At 42.7% G+C, this 12,906-nt stretch overlaps 1 protein-coding gene across 4 annotated transcripts in view; it reads right to left on the bottom strand.

Moving 5' to 3' along the window:
* Positions 1–591: 591 nt before the first annotated feature.
* LOC147433463 (uncharacterized) overlaps positions 592–12,906 on the bottom strand; it is a 53,550-nt gene continuing 41,235 nt past the window's right edge. The window contains exons 2-13 of one of the 4 annotated variants that reach the window (XM_086490140.1): positions 7,220–7,273; positions 7,038–7,126; positions 6,745–6,860; positions 4,524–6,488; positions 4,340–4,418; positions 4,000–4,145; positions 3,772–3,869; positions 3,508–3,691; positions 3,115–3,423; positions 2,862–3,027; positions 2,667–2,785; positions 592–2,571 (exon numbers count right to left, since the gene is read on the bottom strand). In XM_086490140.1, coding sequence (XP_086346266.1) covers positions 2,251–2,571; positions 2,667–2,785; positions 2,862–3,027; positions 3,115–3,423; positions 3,508–3,691; positions 3,772–3,869; positions 4,000–4,145; positions 4,340–4,418; positions 4,524–6,488; positions 6,745–6,860; positions 7,038–7,126; positions 7,220–7,273 — 3,646 coding nt within the window. In that variant the 3' untranslated portion in view covers positions 592–2,250. The remainder of the gene's footprint in view (positions 2,572–2,666; positions 2,786–2,861; positions 3,028–3,114; positions 3,424–3,507; positions 3,692–3,771; positions 3,870–3,999; positions 4,146–4,339; positions 4,419–4,523; positions 6,489–6,744; positions 6,861–7,037; positions 7,127–7,219; positions 7,274–12,906) is intronic. The other 3 variants (XM_086490142.1, XM_086490141.1, XM_086490143.1) reach the window with 3 other exon arrangements.

Genomic DNA, 12,906 nt, shown 5'->3' with positions numbered 1-12,906 from the left:
TGCTATCCTTGGATACACCATAGCTGAAACAGTTATGGAGAGCTCTTACGAAGGGCTTGCTCATCTCCTACAGCTCCTCTACATGAATCCTAGTCCGGCCTTTTATATATATATGTAAGATATAAGATATGTGTTGTGTTTGACAAGTCTTGGCCTTGACATCCTATGGACAAGGACACACCTACCACAGGTTCGAGTTTCCACTCATATATGTTTACATTGAGGCCTTGCCGCCCCTTTGATGTTGCATTGGGGTTGTGTTGTGTTTGATTTTAGTTCTAACCCCTAACCAAATGGTGTTGGATGTTTCGGCGAAAGGGGAATCACTTTTGTGACTTTTACCCTTTCGCCTACTGAGTACATATGGCCAATTTGTTACGACGCTCATCCATTCAATGGCTAGACCCGCTTCGAGTTTGGGGTTATGTTTGATTTTAGTTCTAACGCCCTAACCAAAGGGTGTTGGACCTTTCGGCGAAAGGGCAGTCACTGTTGTGACTTACCCTTCCGCCAACTGAGTACATTTGGCCGATTGGCTGCCAGTACCGGGTTCTTCTCATTGGAAAGTTGGGGCGGGCATGCAAGGACCAGCAGCAAGGTTGCCGGCCTCGTGGTCAACTTCAACTGCTTTGGTCTGCTCTTTCCCTGCGATCATTCAAAGTAGCTGCGCAAGAAAGCGAAAGAGGGATTCGGCAAAATGAGCGCCCTAGGTGCTCCAGGCATTCGGATGAGTGCGACTGCGGCCAAGGTGATCCTTGCTATCGATCCTCCTCCTGTTGTTGTGTTTTCTTCCCTATTGTGGCTAGGTGTTAGTGATCCACATCTAGAATTGGGCTTTCTCTGAGATGGCCAGCTAAAGGAGGGTGCGGTGCAAGAGAAGTTGAAGTTGCAGGCCAAAACCATCACCTTGAATGACTAATTGTAAGAGCACTCACAAAATTGGGAAGAGCAAGAAGAAAGAAGTGAAATGGGATGTCTAAAATATGTGTTGGATGCTACAAATTGCAATTACTTCAAGACAACCAGAAGGCTCATCTATAGAGATGGGTACACACCTTGTCTTGGTATCGCGATCCCATACGTCACCTTCTTGCTCGACTCAAATCCATTCTTTCTCTAAAGGTGTGTCTATGCTCCTCCTATGCCTGCTATATCCATCATCCAAGGTCCCTTCAAAAAATTCACCACAAAACCTTTTCTAGATCACGATAAAGAACCTTCCAGCTAAATCAACTAATAGATACTGATTTGGGCGACTCAATAACGTCAAAGCCTTTGAAAGGTTCTTCATATGAGAACTTCAACAGATACACAGAAGTGTATTCTTTGATGCAAAATCCGAAGGATACTCATGCTTGAAGGTTGCAACATGACCTACCTATCCATAATCTTTGTTCCGACATTGTAATTGAGTACATTTGTAATGAATTTGCAAAATCAAGGTATTTAATAGCAACATATTGTGCCGTAACCCCTAGACAAAATGGGGTTTCTAAAAGGACCCAGAATGTAGTTGAAGCCGCATGTGGAAGGCTCCTCACTACTAGCTTTCTTGAGGATTATTGACAAGAAGCAATTGCCACTGCTTGTTACCTTCAGAGCTGCATTCCCCATGCAAACATCCCCAACATACCACAAGTACTTTCGCTTATTTCGAAAGGTCCCCAACCGATCCCTTCATATGTTTGGGTATCTAGCTTAGTGCAACTCTGACACGAACTTGATGCAGCCACAAGAATGGTGTTTGTGGTTGAGGGCATTCTTGTGTTTGTGGTTGAGGGCTATGGTGATCATTATGATGTGAAAGCCTATAGGTTGTATTATCCTCGACGGCAAGAATTGAACTTCGCTCATTCAATCAACTCTGATGAATCTGCCCTGATCAGCCCCAACAAGGCGATGTGGCCACTCCCTTATCTCATCCTCCATCAAAGAAGCTACCTCCAGTCCAATTGCTCCCCATCAGGTTGAGTGAGAAGAGCTAGATCTTGCGTCGCCTCCATCCTTGCAGATGCAGCCAAACGCCCTGAACTAGCACCACATGCCCTCTTCTCCAACACCAATTGGTAAACTTCCATCTCTTGCACACCCTTGAAACAGAAAAAGGTCTCTAATTCCATCATTAATTATCCTAGTCTGACTTGTCCTCTAGGTGCTTTTATGATGCAGCTAATTCTTCTTCAAAGCTACATGCATGTGCAAGGCGGACATGAAGACCAAGGAGGAGAGGAGCCTCTAGCAGGCCTGACATCAATGATGGAAGGGCTGCAGCTCATAGGCAGCTATGGAGTCTAGGATCCAAGTGTGAGCCACAACGTATGCTTGAGCCTTGTGAGCAACAGACTTGGCTTGTGACCACCTGCTTCTAATGACTCCCAGAGACTCAGCATCAGGTGTAATGCCCGCATTGTACACTACAATCCTTGTACAAGTCTGCATCGCTTGTGCATTCCAGCAGTCGTCTTCAATCCTTCCTCCTGCCGCGCTCACAAGGGCTTGCAAGTCCATTTTGTAGGCTGCAGCATAGTCTCCCAAGAAATAAAATTCAATATTTTCTAGCAATTTGCGTGTCTGCATGATGAACATCAAAGACAGACAATAAACCATGAGATGTGCAAAAGAGAGAAGCAGCTCAAGTACAGCAGAAAGATGATGTGCTAACTCACTGTTGAAGCTACAATTAGACGAGCTCGCCTCGGCCCACCAACCCGTTTATGTATGTCGAGATTGACCTCGTAAGGCTCCTCCCTGACAAGCTGGCAGGCAGACATGCAGGCTTCCACCCCTGAACCCACAGACAAGCATGTCATAAGATGCTGAAGTTGATAGTAGAAAACAAGACAAGAAGATTCCCAACTCACAATTCAATTTTAAAATCCATCTCCCTGCCAAGGTTGCTGACATGAACTTGAATGTTCTAGCTGCAGCACCCTCTCCATCTGTGGCGATGATTAAATGTGTCACCCGAGAGTCCCAAGGTTCAGTTAGTCTGGCACCTGTCTGCATTGCGAACGAGGCCAAAAGCGCCTGCAGATCCATAGCAAGCATAAGAAGCCTGTCCAAGCAGGCAGCCTTATAAACGAATAGAAACCAGAAGCAAGGGCATATGCATACATGCGCTGCTGAGTTCAGGCCCGAGCCACATAAAACCAACTCACGACCCACAACTGAAGTCCATTTTACAAAGGAAATTCTTGCAGTATTCATGCAGCTTGGTTCTGCTGCAGGCTTCTCAGCTTTGCATTCTCTTTGGTTTTCTGAGCTGTGGCCTTTATAAACCTTGATTTGTCCAAGTTGGTCTGACTGTGGTAGTTTTCCAGAGGCAGCTTTCAGCTTGTTTTTAAGCTTTATTGGTTTAACCGTTGGCTCATCACAAGGAAGACATTCAGCTACATGATCAGGGCAAAGAACTACGAAGTTATCCTGCATTCAAGAATGTAACAGTTGCACGAGCTTCTGGAAAGTGAAATACAAGATCCAAAGTGTTGTTTGCATGGTGAAACGTACAGGATCCCATCTGCATGAAAGAGACCGAGCACATGGATAGTGATAGCTCTTTATGCAACACTTGATGAGGCATCCAAGCACTGCTCCTTTTAATCCACACTGACTGCACTTGAGCTTTTGACCTCGGGCTACTTCTTTGCCAAGATTTTTGACAGCATTGCCCACATAGTATACATTGGGTGCCCTGTTCAATAGACAAAAATGTAATCTACAGCTAACAGTTAAGAGTACCGGTTTTTCAGGCTTACAGAATGCCACACTTACCATTCCGCACAGAGCTGATGTACACTTACAAGACTCTTTATTCTTCTCCCTGCTTGCACTGGCAGTCCCCTCGCATAATGCATCATTGGACCCGCTACCTACAGCAGAAGTCTTACTTGCAGAAGAAAGATAGAATGGCCAGTTGTCATGATTAACAAATACCATTTTCCCCAGAAGAACAGATCAAGCAAATGGAAATTTAGAGTAGTAGCAGGCAAGCATGATTACCAGAGAATTATCAGGAGCTTGACAAAATACACAGCTCAGCTCATCTAATGCAAGAATCTTTTGCTTGTTATTGCACCCTGCTGATGTCTCTGAATTAGAATCCAGCAACAATTGGCTTTTAGAAATCTGATTCCCCGAGTCTCTGCCTGATGCATTCATCTTAAAACATCATAACATGCAAAACCACGAGTACTAAAAATGAAGAAGGACAAGAAGATAGTAATCACCAACTGCAAACATATGCTCGTTGAATCAAAGTAACATACGGTGTGTTCAGAAGGTCCGAGCAACTGAAACAAAATCACGAGTTTTTATTTCCTTACAGCAGTTGAATGATTACCATGATTACTTGTTGGACTGCTCACGGTATGATCCTCTTTCGACATGATACCAATAACATTGCCTATTACAAGATTGCCCTGCTTTGACACACAAACAAAAATAAAAAACTGTTAACAGTTCAATGGCCTCCATTTTTGGAGATTGAACCTGATGATATCAAGAGTAAGCACCAAGATTATAACCTTCGCATCTTCACAGGGTAGACAGAAACAATCTGTCACCGTCTTGACCACAGCAGTCTCCGGATCATTGATTAGGTGTGGATTACTGTCTGACACAATTGGAAGACTTTCCTTGTTCATGTTAGAAATTTCCTGCAATGCCTCAGACTGCGAAGGACATGTTTTGTGCACCAAAGATGCATTCTCTTCCTGTTCTTCTAAATCTTTAAAAATTGGGCAAGGTAATTGCACACGTTTTGACATGGTTGGATGGCCTTTGTAGGAGACTAATCTTTTCCTTTTTTTATTTTTCTTTGGTGCACAAATATTTTGGACTTCAACACTATGATCAGAAGCTTTCTTGTCCTCTTCCACAACACAAGGTGATCTCTGGGTTGAAGAAATGCTAGCAGCTTCCCTGTGCCCTCCCACTGGACATGCTGACCTCTGATTCAAAGAGCCAGCAGCAGCTTCCAGCCCTCCTTCAGCTGCATGAGGCGATATCTGATTCACAAAGACAGCAGCTTCCTTTTGCTTTTCCACTACACAAGATAACCCCTGATTCAAAGAAGCAACACTAGCTTCCTTCTCTTCTCCAACATAAAGTAACCTCTGAACCAAAAAAACTGCAGCAGCTTGCTTGTCCACTTCCACTATGCATTCTGATCTCTGATTCAAAGAAGCTAAAGCGGCTTCCTTGTTCCCTTCCACTACACCACTTTGATTCAAGGAAATCACAGCAGCTTCCTTGTCCCCTTTCAATACACCTTCTGATCTCTGATGCAAAGGAACAACAGGATCCCTCTTACGCCTGCGCTTTTTCTTTACTTTCTTTATTGGATAAGAAGCGACGATAGCTTCTTTCTCTTCTCCTACACAAGGTAGCATCGGATTCAAAGAAAGAACAGCAGCTTCTGCCTTCCTTTCTGTTACACATTCTGACCTCTGGTTTGGAGAAACTAAAGCAGCTCCCTCCTTCCCTTCCACTACATTTTCTGGCCTCTGATGTATAGAAACAACCGCAGCCTCCTTTACACCTTCTGCTCTTTGATGCACAGAAACAACAGCATCACTCTCACGCCTGCGCTTTTTCTTTACTTTCTTTATTGGGTAAGAAGCAGCAGTAGCTTCTGTCTCCTCTTTTCCTACACAAGGTAGCATCAGATTCAAAGAAAGAACAGCAGCTTCTTCCTCCCTTTCCGCTACACATTCTGACCTCTGGTTTGGAGAAACTAAAGCAGCTCCCTCCTTCCCTTCCGCTCCATTTTCTGGCCTCTGATGTATAGAAACAACCGCAGCCTCCTTTACACCTTCCACTACAACTTCTGCTCTTTGATGCACAGAAACAACAGCATCACTCTTACGCCTGCAATTTTTCTTTACTTTCTTTATTGGGTAAGAAGCAACAGTAGCTTCCGTCTCCTCTTCTCCTACACAAGGTAGCATCAGATTCAAAGAAAGAACAGAAGCTTCTTCCTCCCTTTCCGCTATACATTCTGACCTCTGGTTTGGAGAAACTAAAGCAGCTCCCTCCTTCCCTTCCACTACATTTTCTGGCATCTGAAGGATAGAAATAACCGCAGCCTCCTTTACACCTTCTGCTCTTTGATGCACAGAAACAACAGCATCACTCTCACGCCTGCCTTTTTTCTTTACTTTCTTTTTTGGGTAAGGAGCAACAGTAGCTTCCTTCTCCTCTTCTCCTACACAAGGTAGCATCCGATTCAAAGAAAAAACAGTAGATTCTTCCTCTCTTTCCACAACACATTCTGATCTCTGGTTCAGAGAAACTAATGCGGGTCCCTTAAGAGAAACTAAAGCAGCTCCCTCATTCCTTTCCACTACATTTTCTGGCCTCTGATGTAAAGAAACAACCGCAGCCTCCTTTTCACCTTCCACTACACCTTCTGCTCTTTGATGTACAGAAAAAACAGCATCACCCTTACGCCTGCGCTTTTTTTTCACTTTCTTTATTGCATTTCCCTGCTACAAAAAGCAACACCATTGACTGTCACAGCATGAAGGGCCGACATGAAAGAAGAGAAAGGAAGATATTTCTGAAAAGAGCTCAAAACCATAAGCGAGAATTAACCAAGAAACATGTAGGGATCAACCAAGAAACTACTACGTGTAAACTCAGGAGCAAAACTTAACACCATCATCGAGTTTTATTAAAGACATTTACTTTGAAACATAAATAATCCTATGCAACATGATGCAGTGGAGAGGCTACTAAACATACCTCCTCCTTAAAGTTCTTGTATGTCTCCCTACAGCATGGTCGAAGACAAGCAAGGTCAAGCTCCAACCCTTGATAGATTGATACAAGTTTGTCAAATTCTGGGGAATAAATTGCTTCTGCAGACAAGCACATTTTACAAGTGCATAGGTGAGCTCAAGCTATGGATATCTTGGCATAACCTTCTTTTATCTTCACAATCCCACATAAGGTAATCCAAACCCAAGCAGCCAAGAGCTGGTATTGAAAAATTGTGGCACCAAATTTGAACTCGCTCATTAGAAAGGGGTGCTTACGATGCCTGGTAGCAGGTAAATTGCACTTTGGGCAACAAGTTCCAAAGGTGATGGTATACTCTTCACTGGTCAGCTGAAGTATACAAGCCCTGAGCAGAAATTTTTGTAAACCAAATGGATCAGCTAAATTTGTAGCAAATAAACTGGAGCCTTTGCAATATGTAAATAAATGGAATGCTTACATGCAAAAATGGTGGTTACAAGAAAGGCTTGTTGGTGTTTTCATAAGGCGATTGCTGCTCAGATTGCAAAGCAAAGACAAGATGTTAGGTGATGCACACTTCACAGCTTTAGCATTCAAGAACAAATTATACTTCATCAAAATACCAGCTTTACCATGAAATGACAAGTTGCAAGTAAATATGGAGATGTTTCACTGTTGACAGAATTTGACGATGGTATCACAAGAAGCTCACATTTAAAACACTGTCTAGGCTAAGCGAACATTTCCCACTCAGATGCACTCTGTCTAGTCGCTAGTGTCCGGTTCTCTTTCAAGTTCAAGTAATTGTTGTTTCGGTTGAATTTGTGGTGCTGTCTGCCTTACCATCTTGTCAGGTGACTTGCTGACTTGCCATTTATAGTGGTATCAGATCACCACTCAAACAGAGAGTCCAGTCTGATTTTTGCAACAACCAACCACGGACGCAGCACCTCATGACTTTGAGGAAGAATGCAAGTATGTGGAAGAGGAAGAGGAAGTGAGAGTTGATGAGGAAATCAAGGATGAGGAGTCGGCACACGAGGAATGCCGCCAAGGTGGTCCTGCAATAGAACCTCATCTTGTAGAGGCTTAGGACAGACGAAGTCTTATTTCTCGTGGAGAACTATTACAAGCTTGGACACTCCAAGCAAGAAATCGATAGCGACACACGAACCGAAACTGCAAAATCACTAAACTTGAAGAGAGAAAGAGAAGAGGAGAGTCGACACGGCATGTCAGAGTTCCGAGCCAAGACGCACTAGCCCCAAAGACTGGTGCCCCTTTCAATATTTCTTTATTATTACTCTTTGCAAAGTACAACTCTCAAGGGTCCAACTCTCTTCGAGACTCTACGTCTAGATGCTATCTGAAAAGTGGCACTCTGGGCACTTATAAACGTACAATGGATGCCAATAAGCAGAGCCCCAAAAGCATCAATTCTAAAAGCACTTGATCTTCAAAAGCATTTGCTCTCAAAAGCTAACATAGAAAGCTACCCAAACAACCAGCACAAATCGCAGAAATCTGTACAACCTGCCACGTCATCAGTCAACGCAATTTAAAGAAATCAGCCCCAAATATCAAGCTCTTAATACTTTTGGTTAGGCCCCTCGATCGGTGCTCCAGAAGTTGGGTTTTTTAATTAAAACTCTAACCCCTTTTGTTTAGGCCCCTCAGCCACACTTTCTAGGTTCAATTCTTCTCATCCTCACGACCAATTCTTCCCAATTGGGCACGCCACATCATCACTTTGTGAAATTCCCCCCTCTTTAAAGAATTGCAATCACCCTCGATTACACCTACAAAACAACCAAAGGACAAAAACTTTCTTCAATAGACATTGACTCTATGTATTCAGACTCCAAACTCCACAAATCCAACACTTTCACAAAGACGTCAGTCACTGATCAATCACATTTCTGTCGAGGATCTTACATACAAATCATGATCGTTGTACCCTATTTAGCAATCACATCCAGACCGCGCTGATCTGTCACAAATGTCTCGATCTACTAAATCTTGTTACTATCAAATTCATATCCCTTTCTTTTCACAATTCAAGCAAACCATGCCAATGACCATCCTCACAAGACACTACATTCATATAGCATGCAATCCACAAAATCACACACTTGGTTCACATTGAACACTGTGTTTCAATCAATCAATGTACCCATCTCATCTTGTCTAAAACTCTTGAGGCACCTAGATCACTGTGAAACCATCTCATCCTTCTGAAAACTCTTGATGTAATCACAACCGTATCTAATCATCTCATCCAGATAGAAATCTTGATGCACTAGAATATCATTCAATTCTCATTCACTTAGCCAACATATCCAAATCTCGTTGATCTCTAACAAATGTCTAGATGCACTAAGTTCGAATCATTCATCAGACAAAATGCTACAGACAATTCATCTTTCCATCACATACTCTAACAATACACACATGAAAGAGCATGTTCAATCTAGGAAAGTCAATGTATATAATTACATAAAGTCATTCCGCAAAATACTATCAACCTATTGATATCCCTAAAATTTCAAAGAGAAATTAATGACTTTATTCAATCTAGGCAATTTGTGACAAAGAAGTGGAGTGGCTCTCTTCTTGTGCATTCCGTACCCCACCAGATTCAACCATAGCAGCTACAGTACGGGACGGAGATGTTTAATACGCGGTATACAATACGCGTACTAGACGTATTTTTGAGAATCAAAAATCAAATACGTCAACTTTTTTAGATATGAAACTTTGATAAGAACAAATGAAGCGGTTCGTGGACCTTCTCAATGATTCTTCAATATTTAACCATAGCATAGATAAACAAGCACCATGAAGCTCTAAAACACAATTGATCAACTAGAAAAAGACATACGTTTTGAGCAAAAATAGAAAACGTTATGAGACGTATTGTACGTTTCAATACGGGACGTCGTGTATTCTAAATAAAATACGCGTATTTTAGCTGCTATGGATTCAACATGTTGATTCATCGATAACTTTTGGCATAGACACTGCTAATAATCCAAAAGCTTCAAAGTACAGCTCAAATTGAAGAGAATTTGCGATGTTCTCCTCCCCCATCCACTTTGCATTGAGAGCCAAATAGTGCCCTTGACCAAATTTTCCGATGGACCTAGCCCTGTGACCTGTAACCTATTGATGGCTCCACTGGCCTCCCTTGTCCATTGGCACCTCGATCGAATTCTTTGATGAACCATCAACTGATTCCCTTGCTTCGTCGGAACCTTCGGATGCACTACTTTCAGCCGATTCCCTTACTTCTTCAAAATCCTTTGATTAACTTTCATCCGGTTCCCTTGGTTGTTTCTCTTTCTTGGAAGACTCTTGTCATGTTGAGGTGGATATTGGCTTGTCCGTAGGAAAGGTCAATGAGCTTGCATGCGTACCAAACCTTGCTTGGCATGTCCTATAAGTCTCTACATGGAGTCGGACTTCTGTTGCAAACAATACTGTCGAATCTCTTTTGGCAATCCACAACAAAACCACTCAATCTCGTCCTTCGAAGTGACCATCCGAAACGAGGACATTGACAAATAGGTATCCTAAAACCTTTGGCAATAGTCATCCAAAATATCTTTCCTAGTCATTCTCAAATGATACCAAGCCGTGATGACATCTTCATATTCTTCCGTTACCCAGGCAAAAGTGAAAATTCTCTTGAATTTTACCGACTTTTTAGGTGCTTCTCTGCGCAACAACAGAGTAGACCCCATGTCTGTGCATTTCCTTTCAAGTAAGATGCCACCCTTCGCACCTCGGAGCATTCCGAGAAAAGACCTCCTAAGAAGACGACGTCAAATTGCTGAATGAATTCAAGGGCTCGATGGGTGTCCTGTAGTTTGAAAACGTGTTGAGCTTCACTGCTTGACCCCATCCTTGAACTCCTTGGTCTTCTTGTTCTTTTGTTCACTATCTGAACTCTCAATAGAGGACGGAGTCTCCTCCTCTGAACTGCTCAATGGCACCCTGTGCTCTCTAGAATTTTTCAAAAATCTGCTTTTCTTGCTTTTTCTCCGCTTCTGCCGCTTTTTCTCATCCTAGGACGACAAACTGTTAGAAGTCTCTAAAGACGAGGAAACATATGGTTCATCCTTGAAACGAATACGCTTCTTGGATCTTCTTCCACCTCAAAAGTCCACTTCCAGCCCAAATAACCAAAAAAACCCATTGATTTCTTCTTTCAAGAGTGCTTCAAGCTTTTCAACACTCAGTTTGCTTCTTTTCAAGAGCTTTGTCAAACTCTTTTTGCGAGTACAATTTCTGCTTTTTTGCACTCCGCTTTTCTTTTTGCCTTCTTACCACATTGAGAGGAGAATCGACGACCTCTCACCATCTCAAGTGAATCTCATCAATCGGGTAATTCTTCAAGTGATGCACATACTTCAGGTCTTTGGAGTACTTGATCAATCTTGTCACACACGTGTCAACCTGCAACTGATGTTTGTACTCCGCGTTGTCAAGATTCCCCATTGAAAATTTGCCCAAATCTTTGTTGGTTTCTTTTGTTCCCATGTTGGGTTCTCCCCGAAGAGGCGTTGTCACATTGTAATTCATTTAGCCGGGAACACGTGGGGTGCCTCATTGTTAGAGTGTGTCTGGCAGAGATGGCGTAATCGGAGAAGCGAGTAGCAACGTGCAACCACCAAGCACAAAGAGACAAAATCACAACACCGTCTATATCCAAATCCTTTACAGATACCTGAATTTATCACCCTTGTACATGAATGAGAGCTATGGAGCTTCATGGAAACTGAGAGACAAATTAATTAGATATCGAAACTAATGAGCTTGGTCTTTATGAAGGCGAGAGAGAATAATTAATTAGATATGGATTAACAATGAGCTTGGCTTGAAGAAGGCGAGAGAGAATAATTAATTAGATATGGATTGACAATGAGCTTGGGCTTGAAGAAGGCGAGAGAGAGAGAGAGAGAGAGAGAGAGAGAGAGAGAGAAATGAAATGAAATGATATATTAACGTCTTCAAAAGGCCAAAATGACCTATGAGACCATCAGATACAAAGTGGTGAATCTAATACAATGTATGAAGTACAAGTACAAAAAGTACTGAAAGTAAAAATGAAAATTGAAAATGAAGTGTGAAATGTGAAATCTGAAAATGTAGAATAGGCCCTCAATGACAATCTGGGTGTCGTGCTAGAATGCCTCTGATCCTCTGCTGGAGTCTCCGTCGATGTAGTGTGCTCCTATGTCTCGGTCGTGGTCGTCTCGATCTCCTGAGCTCAATCGCCCTATCAATGAGGGTGCCTCTCGTATGAATGCGGGTACAACCCTGTGCTGATGGTTGGTCTCTTGGCTCCCTCAATCCAAAGAAGTCTGTGATCTGTCTCTACGACTGTCGTCTCAGAGAGAGAGAGAGAGAGAGAGAGAGAGAGAGAGAGAGAGAGAGATGAAATGAAATGAAATGTTATATTAACATCTTCAAAAGGCCAGAATGACCTATGAGACCAAACTGATACAAAAGTGGTGAATCTGTTACAATGTCTGGGTACCTTAATACTAAAGTACTAAGTGTGAAAGTGTGAAAGTGTGAAAGTGTGAAAATAAATGTGAAAAAACTAAATACAAAGTATAAAATAAACTTCTTAGGAGCATTCTGGGTGTCTGGCTAGAATGCTTCTAATCCTTTGTTGTAGTTTCCTCCGGTGAAGTGTGCTTCTGCATCTCGATCGTGGTCATCTCGATTTCCTAAGCTCAATCGCCCTGTCAATGAGGGTGCCTTTGGTATGAATGTGGGTACTCCTTTGTGCTGGCTGCTGGCCTCTTGCTTCTCCTTCCACTCCTACTTCTCTCGATCCGAAGAAATCTGTGATCTGCCTCTGAGGCTGTAGTGCTCTTTGTCTTCTCATTAGATTATCCCTGTGCCGATGTAGTTCCAGTAGGTACAAGCCTCAGCATCTTTGGTCTTGGTATTGCATGACTCTATCAAGAGGTCCAAAGCCTTCTTTAAATAGGCAATGGAAACACCCACGTATCTCATAGTATACGGTGCAATGGCATATGTAGTGTAATTCTGTCTCCGGCTCCATTCCGCATAATTTGCAAATTCTGCTCTCAAGTGGGATTCCCCTAAATCTGCCAAATTCAATTTCCAGCCGGTGTGAGGATGTACGAA

The sequence above is a fragment of the Adiantum capillus-veneris genome, chromosome 19, assembly GCF_014529385.1.
Source record: "Adiantum capillus-veneris isolate H3 chromosome 19, ASM1452938v2, whole genome shotgun sequence".
Taxonomy (NCBI): domain Eukaryota; kingdom Viridiplantae; phylum Streptophyta; class Polypodiopsida; order Polypodiales; family Pteridaceae; genus Adiantum; species Adiantum capillus-veneris.
Note: the sequence above shows the minus strand (reverse complement) of the source record. Positions and strands in the feature narration are given on the sequence as shown.